Source organism: Salmo salar, chromosome ssa19 (genome assembly GCF_905237065.1).
Source record: "Salmo salar chromosome ssa19, Ssal_v3.1, whole genome shotgun sequence".
In the NCBI taxonomy this organism is placed as follows: Eukaryota; Metazoa; Chordata; class Actinopteri; order Salmoniformes; family Salmonidae; genus Salmo; species Salmo salar.
The window spans coordinates 87,172,315-87,193,673 of NC_059460.1; the positions used below are offsets into that span (position 1 = coordinate 87,172,315).

Here is a 21,359-nt window from a genome sequence, read left to right on the forward strand (position 1 = left end):
AGACAGTCCAACCATATGTTTCTATACAGACAGACAGTCCAACCATATGTTTCTATACAGACAGACAGCAGACAGTCCAACCATATGTTTCTATACAGACAGACAGCAGACAGTCCAACCATATGTTTCTATACAGACAGACAGCAGACAGTCCAACCATATGTTTCTATACAGACAGACAGCAGACAGTCCAACCATATGTTTCTATACAGACAGACAGTAGACAGTCCAACCATATGTTTCTATACAGACAGACAGCAAACAGTCCAACCATATGTTTCTAAGCAGACAGAGTCACGGAATCCACGCAAAAACAAGTTCTGTATTCGTATTTAATGAATATCGGTTTTGTTTCAATCAAAAATGACAAACCGAGTGTTTTCCGGCTGCGCACTCTGACGACCTGTGACGTGTTTTTTCCTTCCGACTCCATGAAATGACCTCTTCCTAAATATTTGGTCGGTTTGTTCACTGCAGGCCTCCCTTCATGGTCTCAAACTGGTCTTGTCCCTTCATGGTCTCAAACTGGTCTTGTCCCTTTATGGTCTCAAACTGGTCTTGTCCCTTCATGGTCTCAAACTGGTCTTGTCCCTTCATGGTCTCAAACTGGTCTTGTCCCTTCATGGTCTCAAACTGGTCTTGTCCCTTTATGGTCTCAAACTGGTCTTGTCCCTTCATGGTCTCAAACTGGTCTTGTCCCTTCATGGTCTCAAACTGGTCTTGTCCCTTCATGGTCTCAAACTGGTCTTGTCCCTTCATGGTCTCAAACTGGTCTTGTCCCTTCATGGTCTCAAACTGGTCTTGTCCCTTCATGGTCTCAAACTGGTCTTGTCCCTTCATGGTCTCAAACTGGTCTTGTCCCTTTATGGTCTCAAACTGGTCTTGTCCCTTTATGGTCTCAAACTGGTCTTGTCCCTTCATGGTCTCAAACTGGTCTTGTCCCTTCATGGTCTCAAACTGGTCTTGTCCCTTCATGGTCTCAAACTGGTCTTGAATGTACCATTTATTTTTTATTCATGACCTTTTACCAGAGCTCGCACTCAGCCAGAGAACGTTAGCGTTGTCACATCTGGTGGCTTATCCATTGAAACAGTGTCATCCTAACAAATATATATGGTTGGATGACAAGTTGTCCTTAAAAGTTCATATGGATAATCTGATGAGGCTTAAATTGAAATGTGTTTTTTATTTTCGTAATAAGTCTTGCTTCCCGCTTATGGCTAGAAAGAAGCTTGTTCAGGCCACTTTTCTCTCTGTAATTTATTTTGGTGACTTGTTGTAAATGCATGCAGCCTCCTCCGTCTTATAGAGACTGGACTCTGTTTATCATACAGCCTCCTCTGTCTACCAGAGACTGGACTCTGTTTATCATACAGCCTCCTCTGTCTACCAGAGACTGGACTCTGTTTATCATACAGCCTCCTCTGTCTACCAGAGACTGGACTCTGTTTATCATGCATCCTCCTCTGTCTACCAGAGACTGGACTCTGTTTATCATACAGCCTCCTCTGTCTACCAGAGACTGGACTCTGTTTATCATACAGCCTCCTCTGTCTACCAGAGACTGGACTCTGTTTATCATACAGCCTCCTCTGTCTACCAGAGACTGGACTCTGTTTATCATACAGCCTCCTCTGTCTACCAGAGACTGGACTCTGTTTATCATGCAGCCTCCTCTGTCTACCAGAGACTGGACTCTGTTTATCATACAGCCTCCTCTGTCTACCAGAGACTGGACTCTGTTTATCATACAGCCTCCTCTGTCTTATAGAGACTGGACTCTGTTTATCATACAGCCTCCTCTGTCTTATAGAGACTGGACTCTGTTTATCATACAGCCTCCTCTGTCTTAGAGACTGGACTCTGTTTATCATGCAGCCTCCTCTGTCTACCAGAGACTGGACTCTGTTTATCATACAGCCTCCTCTGTCTACCAGAGACTGGACTCTGTTTATCATACAGCCTCCTCTGTCTACCAGAGACTGGACTCTGTTTATCATACAGCCTCCTCTGTCTACCAGAGACTGGACTCTGTTTATCATACAGCCTCCTCTGTCTACCAGAGACTGGACTCTGTTTATCATACAGCCTCCTCTGTCTTATAGAGACTGGACTCTGTTTATCATACAGCCTCCTCTGTCTACCAGAGACTGGACTCTGTTTATCATACAGCCTCCTCTGTCTACCAGAGACTGGACTCTGTTTATCATGCAGCCTCCTCTGTCTACCAGAGACTGGACTCTGTTTATCATACAGCCTCCTCCGTCTACCAGAGACTGGACTCTGTTTATCATACAGCCTCCTCTGTCTACCAGAGACTGGACTCTGTTTATCCTACAGCCTCCTCTGTCTACCAGAGACTGGACTCTGTTTATCATACAGCCTCCTCTGTCTTACAGAGACTGGACTCTGTTTATCATACAGCCTCCTCTGTCTACCAGAGACTGGACTCTGTTTATCATACAGCCTCCTCTGTCTTATAGAGACTGGACTCTGTTTATCATACAGCCTCCTCTGTCTTATAGAGACTGGACTCTGTTTATCATACAGCCTCCTCTGTCTACCAGAGACTGGACTCTGTTTATCATACAGCCTCCTCTGTCTACCAGAGACTGGACTCTGTTTATCATACAGCCTCCTCTGTCTACCAGAGACTGGACTCTGTTTATCATGCATCCTCCTCTGTCTACCAGAGACTGGACTCTGTTTATCATACAGCCTCCTCTGTCTACCAGAGACTGGACTCTGTTTATCATACAGCCTCCTCTGTCTACCAGAGACTGGACTCTGTTTATCATACAGCCTCCTCTGTCTACCAGAGACTGGACTCTGTTTATCATACAGCCTCCTCTGTCTACCAGAGACTGGACTCTGTTTATCATGCAGCCTCCTCTGTCTACCAGAGACTGGACTCTGTTTATCATACAGCCTCCTCTGTCTACCAGAGACTGGACTCTGTTTATCATACAGCCTCCTCTGTCTTATAGAGACTGGACTCTGTTTATCATACAGCCTCCTCTGTCTTATAGAGACTGGACTCTGTTTATCATACAGCCTCCTCTGTCTTAGAGACTGGACTCTGTTTATCATGCAGCCTCCTCTGTCTACCAGAGACTGGACTCTGTTTATCATACAGCCTCCTCTGTCTACCAGAGACTGGACTCTGTTTATCATACAGCCTCCTCTGTCTACCAGAGACTGGACTCTGTTTATCATACAGCCTCCTCTGTCTACCAGAGACTGGACTCTGTTTATCATACAGCCTCCTCTGTCTACCAGAGACTGGACTCTGTTTATCATACAGCCTCCTCTGTCTTATAGAGACTGGACTCTGTTTATCATACAGCCTCCTCTGTCTACCAGAGACTGGACTCTGTTTATCATACAGCCTCCTCTGTCTACCAGAGACTGGACTCTGTTTATCATGCAGCCTCCTCTGTCTACCAGAGACTGGACTCTGTTTATCATACAGCCTCCTCCGTCTACCAGAGACTGGACTCTGTTTATCATACAGCCTCCTCTGTCTACCAGAGACTGGACTCTGTTTATCCTACAGCCTCCTCTGTCTACCAGAGACTGGACTCTGTTTATCATACAGCCTCCTCTGTCTTACAGAGACTGGACTCTGTTTATCATACAGCCTCCTCTGTCTACCAGAGACTGGACTCTGTTTATCATACAGCCTCCTCTGTCTTATAGAGACTGGACTCTGTTTATCATACAGCCTCCTCTGTCTTATAGAGACTGGACTCTGTTTATCATACAGCCTCCTCTGTCTTAGAGACTGGACTCTGTTTATCATGCAGCCTCCTCTTTCTACCAGAGACTGGACTCTGTTTATCATACAGCCTCCTCTGTCTACCAGAGACTGGACTCTGTTTATCATACAGCCTCCTCTGTCTACCAGAGACTGGACTCTGTTTATCATACAGCCTCCTCTGTCTACCAGAGACTGGACTCTGTTTATCATACAGCCTCCTCTGTCTACCAGAGACTGGACTCTGTTTATCATACAGCCTCCTCTGTCTTATAGAGACTGGACTCTGTTTATCATACAGCCTCCTCTGTCTACCAGAGACTGGACTCTGTTTATCATACAGCCTCCTCCGTCTACCAGAGACTGGACTCTGTTTATCATACAGCCTCCTCTGTCTACCAGAGACTGGACTCTGTTTATCCTACAGCCTCCTCTGTCTACCAGAGACTGGACTCTGTTTATCATACAGCCTCCTCTGTCTTACAGAGACTGGACTCTGTTTATCATACAGCCTCCTCTGTCTACCAGAGACTGGACTCTGTTTATCATACAGCCTCCTCTGTCTTATAGAGACTGGACTCTGTTTATCATACAGCCTCCTCTGTCTACCAGAGACTGGACTCTGTTTATCATGCAGCCTCCTCTGTCTACCAGAGACTGGACTCTGTTTATCATACAGCCTCCTCTGTCTTATAGAGACTGGACTCTGTTTATCATACAGCCTCCTCTGTCTACCAGAGACTGGACTCTGTTTATCATACAGCCTCCTCTGTCTACCAGAGACTGGACTCTGTTTATCATACAGCCTCCTCTGTCTACCAGAGACTGGACTCTGTTTATCATACAGCCTCCTCTGTCTACCAGAGACTGGACTCTGTTTATCATACAGCCTCCTCTGTCTTATAGAGACTGGACTCTGTTTATCATACAGCCTCCTCTGTCTACCAGAGACTGGACTCTGTTTATCATACAGCCTCCTCTGTCGTATAGAGACTGGACTCTGTTTATCATACAGCCTCCTCTGTCTACCAGAGACTGGACTCTGTTTATCATACAGCCTCCTCTGTCTTATAGAGACTGGACTCTGTTTATCATACAGCCTCCTCTGTCTAATAGAGACTGGACTCTGTTTATCATACAGCCTCCTCTGTCTACCAGAGACTGGACTCTGTTTATCATACAGCCTCCTCTGTCTACCAGAGACTGGACTCTGTTTATCATACAGCCTCCTCTGTCTTATAGAGACTGGACTCTGTTTATCATACAGCCTCCTCTGTCTACCAGAGACTGGACTCTGTTTATCATACAGCCTCCTCTGTCTACCAGAGACTGGACTCTGTTTATCATACAGCCTCCTCTGTCTTATAGAGACTGGACTCTGTTTATCATACAGCCTCCTCCTTCTACCAGAGACTGGACTCTGTTTATCATACAGCCTCCTCCTTCTACCAGAGACTGGACTCTGTTTATCATACAGCCTCCTCTGTCTACCAGAGACTGGACTCTGTTTATCATACAGCCTCCTCCTTCTACCAGAGACTGGACTCTGTTTATCATACAGCCTCCTCTGTCTACCAGAGACTGGACTCTGTTTATCATACAGCCTCCTCTGTCTTATAGAGACTGGACTCTGTTTATCATACAGCCTCCTCTGTCTACCAGAGACTGGACTCTGTTTATCATACAGCCTCCTCTGTCTACCAGAGACTGGACTGTGTTTATCATACAGCCTCCTCCTTCTACCAGAGACTGGACTCTGTTTATCATACAGCCTCCTCCTTCTACCAGAGACTGGACTCTGTTTATCATACAGCCTCCTCTGTCTACCAGAGACTGGACTCTGTTTATCATACAGCCTCCTCTGTCTACCAGAGACTGGACTCTGTTTATCATGCAGCCTCCTCTGTCTACCAGAGACTGGACTCTGTTTATCATACAGCCTCCTCTGTCTTATAGAGACTGGACTCTGTTTATCATACAGCCTCCTCTGTCTACCAGAGACTGGACTCTGTTTATCATACAGCCTCCTCTGTCTACCAGAGACTGGACTCTGTTTATCATACAGCCTCCTCTGTCTACCAGAGACTGGACTCTGTTTATCATACAGCCTCCTCTGTCTACCAGAGACTGGACTCTGTTTATCATACAAACTTCACTGTCTTATAGAGACTGGACTCTGTTTATCATACAGCCTCCTCTGTCTACCAGAGACTGGACTCTGTTTATCATACAGCCTCCTCTGTCTTATAGAGACTGGACTCTGTTTATCATACAGCCTCCTCTGTCTACCAGAGACTGGACTCTGTTTATCATACAGCCTCCTCTGTCGTATAGAGACTGGACTCTGTTTATCATACAGCCTCCTCTGTCTACCAGAGACTGGACTCTGTTTATCATACAGCCTCCTCTGTCTTATAGAGACTGGACTCTGTTTATCATACAGCCTCCTCTGTCTAATAGAGACTGGACTCTGTTTATCATACAGCCTCCTCTGTCTACCAGAGACTGGACTCTGTTTATCATACAGCCTCCTCTGTCTACCAGAGACTGGACTCTGTTTATCATACAGCCTCCTCTGTCTTATAGAGACTGGACTCTGTTTATCATACAGCCTCCTCTGTCTACCAGAGACTGGACTCTGTTTATCATACAGCCTCCTCTGTCTACCAGAGACTGGACTCTGTTTATCATACAGCCTCCTCTGTCTTATAGAGACTGGACTCTGTTTATCATACAGCCTCCTCCTTCTACCAGAGACTGGACTCTGTTTATCATACAGCCTCCTCCTTCTACCAGAGACTGGACTCTGTTTATCATACAGCCTCCTCTGTCTACCAGAGACTGGACTCTGTTTATCATACAGCCTCCTCCTTCTACCAGAGACTGGACTCTGTTTATCATACAGCCTCCTCTGTCTACCAGAGACTGGACTCTGTTTATCATACAGCCTCCTCTGTCTTATAGAGACTGGACTCTGTTTATCATACAGCCTCCTCTGTCTACCAGAGACTGGACTCTGTTTATCATACAGCCTCCTCTGTCTACCAGAGACTGGACTGTGTTTATCATACAGCCTCCTCCTTCTACCAGAGACTGGACTCTGTTTATCATACAGCCTCCTCCTTCTACCAGAGACTGGACTCTGTTTATCATACAGCCTCCTCTGTCTACCAGAGACTGGACTCTGTTTATCATACAGCCTCCTCTGTCTACCAGAGACTGGACTCTGTTTATCTAGGCATCCTTGAGCTTTATTACAAATGCCAAGTCACTCACCCACCACTGCACCTTGTACCAAAATGGTAGGTTGGACCTCACTTTATAAGCGCAGAAAGATACAAATGTATGTGTTCATCTACGAAGCTCTTTTGGGTAAACTCCCTCTTTACCTCTGTAGTCTGGTCTCCTTCACCACCAACAGTTACCATACCTGGTCTGCTAGGCGGTTGCTACGTTACCATACCCGCTCTGCTAGGCGGTTGCTAGTAGGTGAAAAGAAAAGAAAAGAAAAGAAAAGAAAAGAAAAGGAAACTCTCTCGGTTGGTAATGTGGTCTGCAGCTTATCATGAGAAACTCTACCTCAGGTGAGCAATAGCTCGAGACTTCCTTGCACCAGCTGTTGTTTACAAAAATGCATAGACCGCCGCCTCTTGTCTTACCAGACGCCGCTGTTCTATCCTGCCGGTACATCGTATAACCAGCCAGCTGTATGATGATGTTGTCATGTTAGTTTTGAATGTCCCGTTGGTAGTTTAATCTTCCCAGTAACTCATCCATTTTATTGTCCAAAGATGCATGTTTTCTAGCAGAATTGAGGGGAGTGGGGTTTTATTAGATCGCCTCCGACTCCTCGGAAGGCAGCCTGCCCTCTGCCCTCCCTTTCCCTGCCTCCTCTTCACGTAGATCACTGGGGTCGGGGCCTGTTCCCGAGGGAGCTGTATATCCTCCGCCTCGGGCTCGTCAGAGTCGTGAAAGAAGAAAAATAATTCTGCTAGTCCGTGGTGAGTAATCACAGTCTTGATGTCTAGAAGTTATTTTCGGTCATAAGAGACGGTATGTACAAAAAATTTAAATAAATATATATATATATATATATATATATATATACACATACATATTCCAGGTCACTACCTCATGAAGCTGGTTGAGAGAATGCCAAGAGTGTGCAAAGCTGTCATCAAGGCAAAGGGTGGCTATTTGAAGAATCTCAAATATAAAATATATTTTGATTTGTTTAACACTTTCTTGGTTACTACATGATTCCATGTGTCATTTCATAGTTTTGATGTCTTCACTATTATTCTACAATGTAGAAAATAGTTAAAAATAAAGAAAAACCTTTGAATGAGTAGGTGTCCTGAAACTGTTGACCGGTTGTGTATGTTAAACATTTTTGGGAGATGTATTCATCAGATCATTCAATGTTCCCTTTCTTTTGTTGTTCAGTGAAATCATCCCATGTGAAATCATCCCATGTGAAATCATCCCATGTGAAGAGTCAACTGATTTAATTACAGTTCAATTCATAACTAAATATATATTTTTTTATTTCCATTGGAAGGATTTAAATCATTTGCAATTATGTTTATGTCTCCATATTATATGGTAAATATATCAAATGCAAAAAAACATCTACATTTAAATGGTATTAATATTAATTTGCATATATTTCAGTTAATTCTCATATATTCCTATGGAAGGTTTCCACCTCTGAATATTTCCCAAAATGTGCAACCCTATAGATATGTACATGAAGGCAGGGTAAAGTGACTAGGCATCAGGATAGATAATAATAAGGTTTATTTTGTATGGGAGAGTGTGTGTGTGTCTAACAGTGTAGGTTCCGTCCCTCTCTTCGCCCCAACCTGGGCTTGAACCAGGGACCCTCTGCACACATCAACAACTGACACCCCACGAAGCATCGTTACCCATCGCGCCACATCGGTTACATGTGTATATATATACTGCTCAAAAAAATAAAGGGAACACTTAAACAACACAATGTAACTCCAAGTCAATCACACTTCTGTGAAATCAAACTGTCCACTTAGGAAGCAACACTGATTGACAATACATTTCACATGCTGTTGTGCAAATGGAATAGACAACAGGTGGAAATTATAGGCAATTAGCAAGACACCCCCAATAAAGGAGTGGTTCTGCAGGTGGTAACCACAGACCACTTCTCAGTTCCTATGCTTCCTGGCTGATGTTTTGGTCACTTTTGAATGCTGGCGGTGCTTTCACTCTAGTGGTAGCATTAGACGGAGTCTACAACCCACACAAGTGGCTCAGGTAGTGCAGCTCATCCAGGATGGCACATCAATGCGAGCTGTGGCAAGAAGGTTTGCTGTGTCTGTCAGCGTAGTGTCCAGAGCATGGAGGCGCTACCAGGAGACAGGCCAGTACATCAGGAGATGTGGAGGAGGCCGTAGGAGGCCAACAACCCAGCAGCAGGCCCGCTACCTCCACCTTTGTGCAAGGAGGAGCAGGAGGAGCACTGCCAGAGCTCTGCAAAACGACCTCCAGCAGGCCACAAATGTGCATGTGTCTGCTCAAACGGTCAGAAACAGACTCCATGAGGGTGGTATGAGGGCCCGACGACCACAGGTGGGGGTTGTGCTTACAGCCCAACACCGTGCAGGACGTTTGGCATTTGCCAGAGAACACCAAGATTGGCAAATTCGCCACTGGCGCCCTGTGCTCTTCACAGATGAAAGCAGGTTCACACTGAGCACATGTGACAGACGTGACAGTGTGGAGACGCCGTGGAGAACGTTCTGCTGCCTGCAACATCCTCCAGCATGACCGGTTTGGCGGTGGGTCAGTCATGGTGTGGGGTGGCATTTCTTTGGGGGGCCGCACAGCCCTCCATGTGCTCGCCAGAGGTAGCCTGACTGCCATTAGGTACCGAGATGAGATCCTCAGACCCCTTGTGAGACCATATGCTGGTGCGGTTGGCCCTGGGTCCCTCCTAATGCAAGACAATGCTAGACCTCATGTGGCTGGAGTGTGTCAGCAGTTCCTGCAAGAGGAAGGAATTGATGCCATGGACTGGCCCGCCCGTTCCCCAGACCTGAATCCAATTGAGCACATCATGTCTCGCTCCATCCACCAACGCCACGTTGCACCACAGACTGTCCAGGAGTTGGCGGATGCTTTAGTCAACTTCCGGTTTGGAGCGAGCAGTCGCACTACGCTTCGCTCCACAGGTAATATTACACTACACTACATTACAACGGCTTGATTTGTTTGATCTGAGCAATTCTTCTTAGCTAGCTACATAGCCGTCTTTGTATCAAAGATAATTGTGTAGTTTTAGAGTAATTGAGTAATTATCGAGGCTAGCTATCTTCGTCCTCCTAACGTAGTCAACACTCCTAGCTGCTAGCTAGCTAGTCATCACTGCTAGCTAGCCAACTTCTACCGACTAGCAGCACTGTAGAAACTATTACATTACAACGTAACGACTTGATTAGTGTGGTGTTAGTGTTAGTTAGCCAGCTACATAGTTGTCTTTGCTGTCTCTGTATCTAAGATAGTTGTGTAGTTTGAGTAATTATCGAGGTGAGCTAGCCAGCCGCGACGCGGCGCCAGACTTAGTCAACACACCTAGTCATCATTAACCCACTGCTAGCTAGCCAACCGTTACTGACTAGCAGCGCTGTAGATACTAATATTTTACAACGGAACGATTTGACTAGGGTAGTGTTAGCTAGCTAGCTACTTAGTTGTCCTTGTCATAGCTTCATAATTGTGTAGTTTAGTCATTACCGAGGTTAGCTAGCCAGCCATCGAGGTCAGCTAGCCAGCTATTTCCGTCCCCCGCGATGCCATTTTTCCTAACCCAGCCAACTATTACCGACGAGCAGCATTGTAGAAACGAAATACATACAAGGAACGTCTTGATTAGTGTTATGTTAGCTAGCTAGCTACAAAGTTGCTTTGTATCATGACAAGGTGTAGTACTGAAACTATCGAGGTTACCTAGCCAGCTACACGTTCAAAGTCAACAACGCAGCCACTGCTAGCTAGCCTACTCCACCTGCCAGCAGTACTGTATCATTTTAGTCAATAAGATTTTTGCAACGTAAGCTTAACTTTCTGAACATTCGAGACGTGTAGTCCACTTGTCATTCCAATCTCCTTTGCATTAGCGTAGCCTCTTCTGTAGCTTGTCTACTATGTGTCTGTCTATCCCTGTTCTCTCCCCTCTGCACAGGCCATACAAACGCTCCACACCGCGTGGCCGCTGCCACTCTAACCTGGTGGTTCCAGCGCGCACGACCCACGTGGAGTTCCAGGTCTCCGGCAGCCTCTGGAACTGCCGGTCTGCGGCCAACAAGGCTGAGTTCATCTCAGCCTATGCTACCCTCCAGTCCCTAGACTTCCTGGCGCTGACGGAAACATGGATTACCACAGATAACACTGCTACTCCTACTGCTCTCTCCTCGTCTGACTACGTGTTCTCGCATACCCCTAGAGCATCGAGCCAGCGGGGTGGTGGCACTGGAATCCTCATCTCTCCCAAGTGGACATTCTCTCCTTCTCCCCTGACTCATCTGTCTATCTCCTCATTTGAATTTCATGCTGTCACAGTTACCAGCCCTATCAAGCTTAACATCCTTATCATTTATCGCCCTCCAGGTTCCCTTGGAGAGTTCATCAATGAGCTTGACGCCTTGATAAGTTCCTTTCCTGAGGATGGCTCACCTCTCACAGTTCTGGGTGACTTTAACCTCCCCACGTCTACCTTTGACTCATTCCTCTCTGCCTCCTTCTTTCCACTCCTCTCCTCTTTCGACCTCACCCTCTCACCTTCCCCCCCTACTCACAAGGCAGGCAATACGCTTGACCTCATCTTTACTAGATGCTGTTCTTCCACTAATCTCATTGCAACTCCCCTCCAAGTCTCCGACCACTACCTTGTATCCTTTTCCCTCTCATCCAACACTTCTCACTCTGCCCCTACTCGGATGGTATTGCGCCGTCCCAACCTTCGCTCTCTCTCTCCCGCTACTCTCTCCTCTTCCATCCTATCATCTCTTCCCTCTGCTCAAACCTTCTCCAACCTATCTCCTGATTCTGCCTCCTCAACCCTCCTCTCCTCCCTCTCTGCATCCTTTGATTTCCTCTGTCCCCTATCCTCCAGGCCGGCTCGGTCCTCCCCTCCTGCTCCGTGGCTCGACGACTCACTGCGAGCTCACAGAACAGGGCTCCGGGCAGCCGAGCGGAAATGGAGGAAAACTCGCCTCCCTGCGGACCTGGCATCCTTTCACTCCCTCCTCTCTACATTTTCCTCTTCGGTCTCTGCTGCTAAAGCCACTTTCTACCACTCTAAACTCCAAGCATCTGCCTCTAACCCTAGGAAGCTCTTTGCTACCTTCTCCTCCCTCCTGAATCCTCCTCCCCCCCCCTCCTCCCTCTCTGCGGATGACTTCGTCAACCATTTTGAAAAGAAGGTTGACGACATCCGATCCTCGTTTGCTAAGTCAAACGACACCGCTGGTCCTGCTCACACTGCCCTACCCTGTGCTTTGACCTCTTTCTCCCCTCTCTCTCCAGATGAAATCTCGCATCTTGTGACGGCCGGCCGCCCAACAACCTGCCCTCTTGACCCTATCCCCTCCTCTCTTCTCCAGAACATTTCCGGTGACCTTCTCCCCTACCTCACCTCGCTCATCAACTCATCCTTGACCGCTGGCTACGTCCCTTCCGTCTTCAAGAGAGCGAGAGTTGCACCCCTTCTGAAAAAACCTACACTCGATCCCTCCGATGTCAACAACTACAGACCAGTATCCCTTCTTTCCTTTCTCTCCAAAACTCTTGAACGTGCCGTCCTTGGCCAGCTCTCTTGCTATCTCTCTCAGAATGACCTTCTTGATCCTAATCAGTCAGGTTTCAAGACTGGGCATTCAACTGAGACTGCTCTTCTCTGTGTCACGGAGGCTCTCCGCACTGCTAAAGCTAACTCTCTCTCCTCTGCTCTCATCCTTCTAGACCTATCTGCTGCCTTTGATACCGTGAACCATCAGATCCTCCTCTCCACCCTCTCCGAGCTGGGCATCTCCGGCGCGGCCCACGCTTGGATTGCGTCCTACCTGACAGGTCGCTCCTACCAGGTGGCGTGGCGAGAATCTGTCTCCGCACCACGTGCTCTCACCACTGGTGTCCCCCAGGGCTCTGTTCTAGGCCCACTCTTATTCTCGCTATACACCAAGTCACTTGGCTCTGTCATATCCTCACATGGTCTCTCATATCATTGCTATGCAGATGACACACAATTAATCTTCTCCTTTCCCCCTTCTGACAACCAGGTGGCGAATCGCATCTCTGCATGTCTGGCAGACATATAAGTGTGGATGACGGATCACCACCTCAAGCTGAACCTCGGCAAGACGGAGCTGCTCTTCCTCCCGGGGAAGGACTGCCCGTTCCATGATCTCGCCATCACGGTTGACAACTCCCTTGTGTCCTCCTCCCAGAGTGCTAAGAGCCTCGGCATGACCCTGGACAACACCCTGTCGTTCTCCACTAACATCAAGGCGGTGACCCGATCCTGTAGGTTCATGCTCTACAACATTCGCAGAGTACGACCCTGCCTCACACAGGAAGCGGCGCAGGTCCTAATCCAGGCACTTGTCATCTCCCGTCTGGATTACTGCAACGCGTTGTTGGCTGGGCTCCCTGCCTGTGCCATTAAACCCCTCCAACTCATCCAGAATGCCGCAGCCCGTCTGGTGTTCAACCTTCCCAAGTTCTCTCACGTCACCCCGCTCCTCCGCTCTCTCCACTGGCTTCCAGTCGAAGCTCGCATCCGCTACAAGACCATGGTGCTTGCCTACGGAGCTGTGAAGGGAACGGCACCTCCGTACCTTCAGGCTCTGATCAGGCCCTACACTCAAACAAGGGCACTGCGTTCATCCACCTCTGGCCTGCTCGCCTCCCTACCTCTGAGGAAGCACAGTTCCCGCTCAGCCCAGTCAAAACTGTTCGCTGCTCTGGCACCCCAATGGTGGAACAAGCTCCCTCACGACACCAGGACAGCGGAGTCAATCACCACCTTCCGGAGACACCTGAAACCCCACCTCTTTAAGGAATACCTAGGATAGGATAAAGTAATCCTTCTAACCCCCCCCTTAAAAGATTTAGATGCACTATTGTAAAGTGGTTGTTCCACTGGATATTATAAGGTGAATGCACCAATTTGTAAGTCGCTCTGGATAAGAGCGTCTGCTAAATGACTTAAATGTAAATGTAAATGTCTGGGAGGAGATCCCTCAGGAGACCATCCGCCACCTCATCAGGAGCATGCCCAGGCGTTGTAGGGAGGCCATACAGGCACGTGGAGGCCACACACACTACTGAGCCTCATTTTGACTTGTTTTAAGGACATTACATCAAAGTTGGATCAGCCTGTAGTGTGGTTTTCCACTTTAATTTTGAGTGTGACTCCAAATCCAGACCACCATGGGTTGGATAAATTGGATTTCCATTGATTATTTTTGTGTGATTTTGTTGTCAGCACATTCCACTATGCAAAGAAAAAAGTATTTAATAAGATTATTTCATTCATTCAGATCTAGGATTTTAGTGTTCCCTTTATTATTTTTTTTATCCTCTAAAGGTTCTACAGCTGCAACAACGAGAGCATCCTGACTGGTTGCATCACTGCCTGGTATGGCAACTGCTCGGCCTCTGACCGCAAGGCACTACAGAGGGTAGTGCGTACAGCCCAGTACATCACTGGGGCCAAGCTTCCTGCCATCCAGGACCTCTACACCAGGCGGTGTCAGAGGAAGGCCCTAAAATTTGTCAAAGACCCCAGCCACCCCAGTCATAGACTGTTCTCTCTACTACAGTTTTTACCCGCAAGCCATAAGACTCCTGAACAGGTAATCAAATGGCTACCCGGACTATTTGCATTGTGTGCCCCCCCAACCCCTCTTTTTACGCTGCTGCTACTCTCTGTTCATCATATATGCATAGTCACTTTAACAATATCTACATGTACATACTACCTCAATCAGCCTGACTAACCGGTGTCTGCATATAGCCTCGCTACTTTTATAGTCTGTCTTTTTACTGTTGTTTTATTTCTTTACCTACCTATTGTTTACCTAATACCTTTTTTGCACTATTGTTTAGAGCCTGTAAGTAAGCATTTCACTGTAAGGTCTACACCTGTTTTATTCAGCATTTCACTGTAAGGTCTACCTACTCCTGTTGTATTGAGCACACGTGACAAATAACATTTGATTTGATGTACAAATTACCTTGAGTAACCTGTACCCCAGCACATAGACTTGGTACCGGTACCCCTGTATATAGCCTCGTTATTGTTATTTTATTCTGTCACTTTTTACCTTTGTTTATTTGGTAAATATTTTCTTAACTATTGAACTGCACTGTTGGTTAAGGGCTTGTAAGTAAGCATTTCACAGTAAGGTCTAGACATGTATTCGGCGCATGTGACAAATAAAGTTAGCTTTGATTTGAGATGGAGGGGGGGTTAGGGTTAGGGCAGATAACCCGGGTAACCATTTAATGAACTATTTAGCAGTCTTATGGCAGAAGCTGTTTAGGAGCCTGCCGGTCCGAAAGCCATTAGCCGGACAGTCTATGGCTTGGGTGGCTGGAGATTGCCCATTGTTCAGCCTTTCCCGACACCGCCTGGTATAGAGGTCCTGGATGGCAGGGAGATCTACCTCAGTGATGCACTGGGCCGTCCGCACCACCATCTGCAGTGCTTTGCGGTCAAGGTGGTGCATTTGGCATACCAAGCAGTAATGCTGCCAGTTAAGACGCTCTTCATGTTACAGCTGTAGAACATTTTGTGGATATGAGGGCCCATGCCAAATCTTCTCAGCCTCCTGAGGTTAGTGGAGATCAGTGAAGGTTAGTGAAGGCATAGTGAAGGCATAGTGAAGGCATAGTGAAGGCATAGTGAAGGCATAGTGAAGGCATAGTGAAGGCATAGTGAAGGCATAGTGAAGGCATTGTGAAGGCATTGTGAAGGCATTGTGAAGGCATTGTGAAGGCATTGTGAAGCCTGAGGAAGTAGATTAGATACTCACTGTTGTAATGTGTGGCTGGAGAGCCAGGGTTGCTGGGTGTTGAGTCAAGGGTGTCTGAGTAGCAGCTCTCCCCCTCCGAGTCCCATCCGGAGTAGGCTGAGGAGGACAGGGAGGAGGACGAGGAGTAGCACTGGTCCTCATCATAGACCTCCTCAAACTTCCTCTTCAGTAGACCGCTCATGGCTCTAGCTAGCATGGAGCTGATCTGAGAAACACAGGGAGAGGAGACAGGATTATTAGCATGGGGCTAGCTAGCTAGCATGGAGCTAATCTGAGGAACACAGGGAGAGGAGACAGGGTTATTAGCATGGGGCTAGCTAGCATGGACCTGATCTGAGAAACACTGGGAGAGGAGACAGCGTTATTAGCATGGTGCTAGCTAGCATGGAGCTGATCTGAGAAACACAGGCAGAGGAGACAGGGTTATTAGCATGGTGCTAGCTAGCATGGAGCTGATCTGAGGAACACAGGGAGAGGAGACAGGGTTATTAGCATGGTGCTAGCTAGCTAGCATGGACCTGATCTGAGAAACACTGGGAGAGGAGACAGCGTTATTAGCATGGTGCTAGCTAGCTAGCATGGACCTGATCTGAGAAACACTGGGAGAGGAGACAGCGTTATTAGCATGGTGCTAGCTAGCGTGGAGCTGATCTGAGAAACACAGGGAGAGGAGACAGCGTTATTAGCATGGTGCTAGCTAGCGTGGACCTGATCTGAGGAACACAGGGAGAGGGAGACAGGGTTATTAGCATGGGGCTAATCTGAGGAACACGGAGAGGAGACAGGGTTATTAGCATGGTGCTAGCTAGCATTGACCTGATCTGAGAAACACAGGGAGAGGAGACAGGGTTATTAGCATGGTGCTAGCTAGCATTGACCTGATCTGAGGAACACAGGGAGAGGAGACAGGGTTATTAGCATGGTGCTAGCTAGCATTGACCTGATCTGAGAAACACAGGGAGAGGAGACAGGGTTATTAGCATGGTGCTAGCTAGCATTGACCTGATCTGAGGAACACAGGGAGAGGAGACAGGGTTATTAGCATGGGGCTAATCTGAGGAACACTGGGAGAGGAGACAGGGTTATTAGCATGGTGCTAGCTAGCATGGAGCTGATCTGAGAAACACTGGGAGAGGAGACAGGGTTATTAGCATGGGGCTAGCTAGCATTGACCTGATCTGGGGAACACTGGGAGAGGGAGACAGGGTTATTAGCATGGGGCTAGCTAGCATTGACCTGATCTGGGGAACACAGGGAGAGGAGAGAGATATAGTTATTAACATGTTTACAATTAGCATAAATCAGCATGTCATAACTGCAGTGGGTTGTGATTTCAGCAGATGCAATTATGGTAATGATTATAGGCGTCCTACACAAGAAGGCCTCAGGCTTAATATTTCAAACTCACATTAAACTAACTATTATCATATCATCTGATTATCTTACTGTGAATAATATCCATAGCCTACTATAATAAAGCCTGAAAACCCCTAGGGGTACTCACGGCCATACATTCTAAAATCAGAGCATAGGCCTAATAGGCTGGATTTGCTACGACCATAGACAGATGAGTGAAATGTACAATGGAAATTGCTGAGTACAACCTAGCCCTGTGCTGCCATGTGAGGCCCTGCAGAACACACCTCAGACAGAGAGAGCGAGAGAGGGGGGGATGAGAGCGAGAGAGGGGGGGATGAGAGCGAGAGAGGGGGGGATGAGAGCGAGAGAGGGGGGGATGAGAGCGAGAGAGGGGGGGATGAGAGCGTAACGATGGGTAGAAAACTCAGGATACTAGCCAATGAAGACTGAGTCAGCCAATGTCAACTTGTACAAGTCTGGAACAGTACTGGTACAAGCCAACCCCAAACAGTTTCAGCTGGACTTCCACTGAATCAAAGAGGGAGCTCAGCAGGAGAAGCTCTCTCTTGAGAAGGAATCTCCCACCCCAAACAAGTCAGACCTCTTCCTTAAAACAACACCACAGAAGAGCAACCCCAAGCGGAAAGACAACCTCCCAGCACAGAGTACTACTCCCTCACTGAAATGAAGGATCAATTCACCCAGCTGGAGGTAAGGCAGAGCTGGAACAGCAGGTGAGAACACCAAAGGAGAAGAAGAAGGTGAGAAAGATGTGTGACAGAACAACACATTAAAGAGCTGGCAACCCCCCCAGAGAAGCCAGCAGAACAGTCCACCTCAGATCCTGACCAAAGTCTCAACACCACAGCAGAACAGATAAAAGAAGAACCCCAAGCCCAGACCTTCCTAGCACCCCCCCCCCCCCCCTCCCATCAGCCCATCTGATAGCCCTCCTAACAACCCCACCACACCCACAAGCTACAGATTGTACTCCTTATGGACTCCAATGGGAAATAAATACAATAACATTTTTCTTAAACACACAGGCTGTAAACTCTGGTGTCCTTTTGTCTGAGGACCAACTAGGGACACCCAGCCACATAATATGGAACCCTGGCCTGTTCACCTGGCCGTGCTGCTGCTCCAGTTTCAACTGTTCTGCCTGCGGCTATGGAACCCTGACCTGTTCACCTGGCCGTGCTGCTGCTCCAGTTTCAACTGTTCTGCCTGCGGCTATGGAACCCTGACCTGTTCACCTGGCCGTGCTGCTGCTCCAGTTTCAACTGTTCTGCCTGCGGCTATGGAACCCTGACCTGTTCACCGGACGTGCTTGTTGCACCCTCGACAACTACTATGATTATTATTATTTGACCATGCTGGTCATTTATGAACATTTTAACATCTTGACCATGTTCTGTTATAATATCCACCCGGCACAGCCAGAAGAGGACTGGCCACCCCTCATAGCCTGGTTCCTATCTAGGTTTCTTCCTAGGTTTTTGGCCTTTCTAGGGAGTTTTTCCTAGCCACCGTGCTTCTTTCACATGCATTGCTTGCTGTTTGGGGTTTTGGGCTGGGTTTCTGTACAGCACTTTGAGATATCAGCTGATGTACGAAGGGCTATATAAATACATTTGAAATTTGATAATAATACACACAGGCAAGAACAACCTGAGAACACAGCAGGAAAGGGTGTTATTGAAAAAGCTTCTTCTACTTTCCCCAACACACAAGTGTTTATCTCCACCTTGCTACCACAAAAATACTTCCACCCTGCTACCATGCAAGTATTTCCCGTGACTGTGTCTCAAAACCAAATGTTTACCGGGCCCACCACTCCACCCTGGACTTAAACAGCCTTGGCGACCAGGTCCACCTATACAAGACAGCAGCGCCCACCTTCACCAGGACCCTGAAGGACATCGCAGCTCCAACATCTCACACAGGAGCAACAGCTCAACGGACATCCCGCCCAGACCAGCGAGACCCTCTCCCAGAACCGCAGGACCTCCCCCCAATAATTACCATGGAATATACATCAACAGCAATCTCAGAAAAATCATCTGCAGTATCATCAACAGCAAACATTTCCTCAGTGAAAACAATGTCCTGAGCAAATGTCAAGCTGGCTTCTTACCAAATTACCGTATGACAGACCACGTACACACCCTGCACACCCTTACTGACAAACAGTAAGGGGGGGGATGAACAACATTATAAAATCCATGTTACACAAACAGAAGGTTAAAATGAGCAAAATAAACAATGATTTCTTTCCTCAGGGCCGCGGCGTGAGATAGGGATGCCCCTTCAACATTTATATCAATGAATTGGCGAGGGCACTAGAACAGTCTGCAGCACCAGGCCTCACCCTACTAGACTCTGAAGTCAAATGTCTACTGTTTGCAGATGATCTGGTGCTTCGGTCCCCAACCATGAAGGGCCTACAGCAGCACCTAGATCTACTGCAAGGATTCTGTCAGACCTGGGGGCCTGACGCAGACCGGGGGGCCTGACGCAGACCGGGGGGCCTGACGCAGACCGGGGGGCCTGACACAGACCGGGGGGCCTGACAGTAATTCCCAGTAAGCCAAAAATAATGGTGTTCCAAAAAAGGTCTAGTCACCAGGACCACACATACAAATTCCATCTAGACACTGTTGCCCTAAAGCACACAAAAAAAACGATACTCATCTCGGCCTAAACATCAGCACCACTGGTAACTTCCACAAAGCTGTGAAAGATTTGAGATAAGACAAAGAAGGACCTTCTACGCCATCAAAAGGAAAATAACATTTGACATCCCAATTAGGATCTGGCTAAAAAAATACTTGAATCAGTTATAGAACCCATTGCCCTTTATCATTGTGAGGTCTGGGGTCCACTCACCAACCAAGAATTCACAAAATTAGATAAACATTAAATTGAGACTCTGCATGCAGAATTATGCAAAAACATCTTCTGTGTACAAGCTAAAACACCAAATAACACACGCAGAGCAGAATATGGAGGATTCCAGAAAAGAGCAATTCAATTCTACAACCTCATAAAAATAAGCGATTCTCAAACCTTCCATAACAAAGCCTTCACCTACAGACAGATGAACCTGGAGAAGAGTCCCCTAAGCAAGCTGGTCCTGGGGCTCAGTTCACAAACACAAACAGACCCTACAGAGAGATGAACCTGGAGAAGAGTCCCCTAAGCAAGCTGGTCCTGGGGCTCTGTTCACAAACACAAACAGACCCTACAGACAGATGAACCTGGAGAAGAGTCCCCTAAGCAAGCTGGTCCTGGGGCTCTGTTCACAAACACAAACAGACCCCACAGAGTCCCCTGAGCAAGCTGGTCCTGGGGCTCTGATCACAAACACAAACAGACCCAGGATAGCGACACAATTAGACCCAACCAAATCATGAGAAAAAAAAAGATATTTACTTGACACAAAAAAAACAGCAAACTAGAATGCTATTTGGCCCTAAACAGAGTACACACAGTGGCAGAATACCTGACAACTGTAACTGACCCAAAATGAAGGAAAGCTTTGACTATGTCCAGACTCACTGAGCATAGCCCTGCTATTGAGAGGCTGCCATAGGCAGACCTGGCTCTCAATAGAAAACAGGCTATGTGCACACAAAATTAGGTGAAAACCGAGCTGAGTGAGTGAGTGAGTGAGTGAGTGAGTGAGTGAGTGAGTGAGTGAGTGAGTGAGTGAGTGAGTGAGAATAAAAGGGTCAGGAAGTAATCAGACCCCATCAGCTGAGACCAGGAGTCTCCACCACTAAACGCCCCATCAGCTGAAACCAGGAGTCTCCACCACTAAACGCCCCATCAGCTGAGACCAGGAGTCTCCACCACTAAACACCCCATCAGCTGAGACCAGGAGTCTCCACCACTAAACACCCCATCAGCTGAGACCCGGAGTCTCCACCACTAAACACCCCATCAGCTGAGACCCGGAGTCTCCACCACTAAACACCCCATCAGCTGATACCAGGAGTCTCCACCACTAAACACCCCATCAGCTGATACCAGGAGTCTCCACCACTAAACACCCCATCAGCTGAGACCAGGAGTCTCCACCACTAAACACCCCATCAGCTGAGACCAGGAGTCTCCACCACTAAACACCCCATCAGCTGAGACCAGGAGTCTCCACCACTAAA

The 21,359-nt window shown here is 47.5% G+C and overlaps 1 protein-coding gene across 2 annotated transcripts in view; it reads right to left on the reverse strand.

Moving 5' to 3' along the window:
• Nucleotides 1-21,359, reverse strand: part of LOC106594516 (cysteine/serine-rich nuclear protein 1) — a 55,672-nt gene that overhangs the window by 6,381 nt on the left and 27,932 nt on the right. For both annotated transcript variants that reach the window (XM_045702858.1, XM_045702859.1), the window contains exon 2: nucleotides 15,835-16,039. In XM_045702858.1, coding sequence (XP_045558814.1) covers nucleotides 15,835-16,030 — 196 coding nt within the window. In that variant the 5' untranslated portion in view covers nucleotides 16,031-16,039. The remainder of the gene's footprint in view (nucleotides 1-15,834; nucleotides 16,040-21,359) is intronic.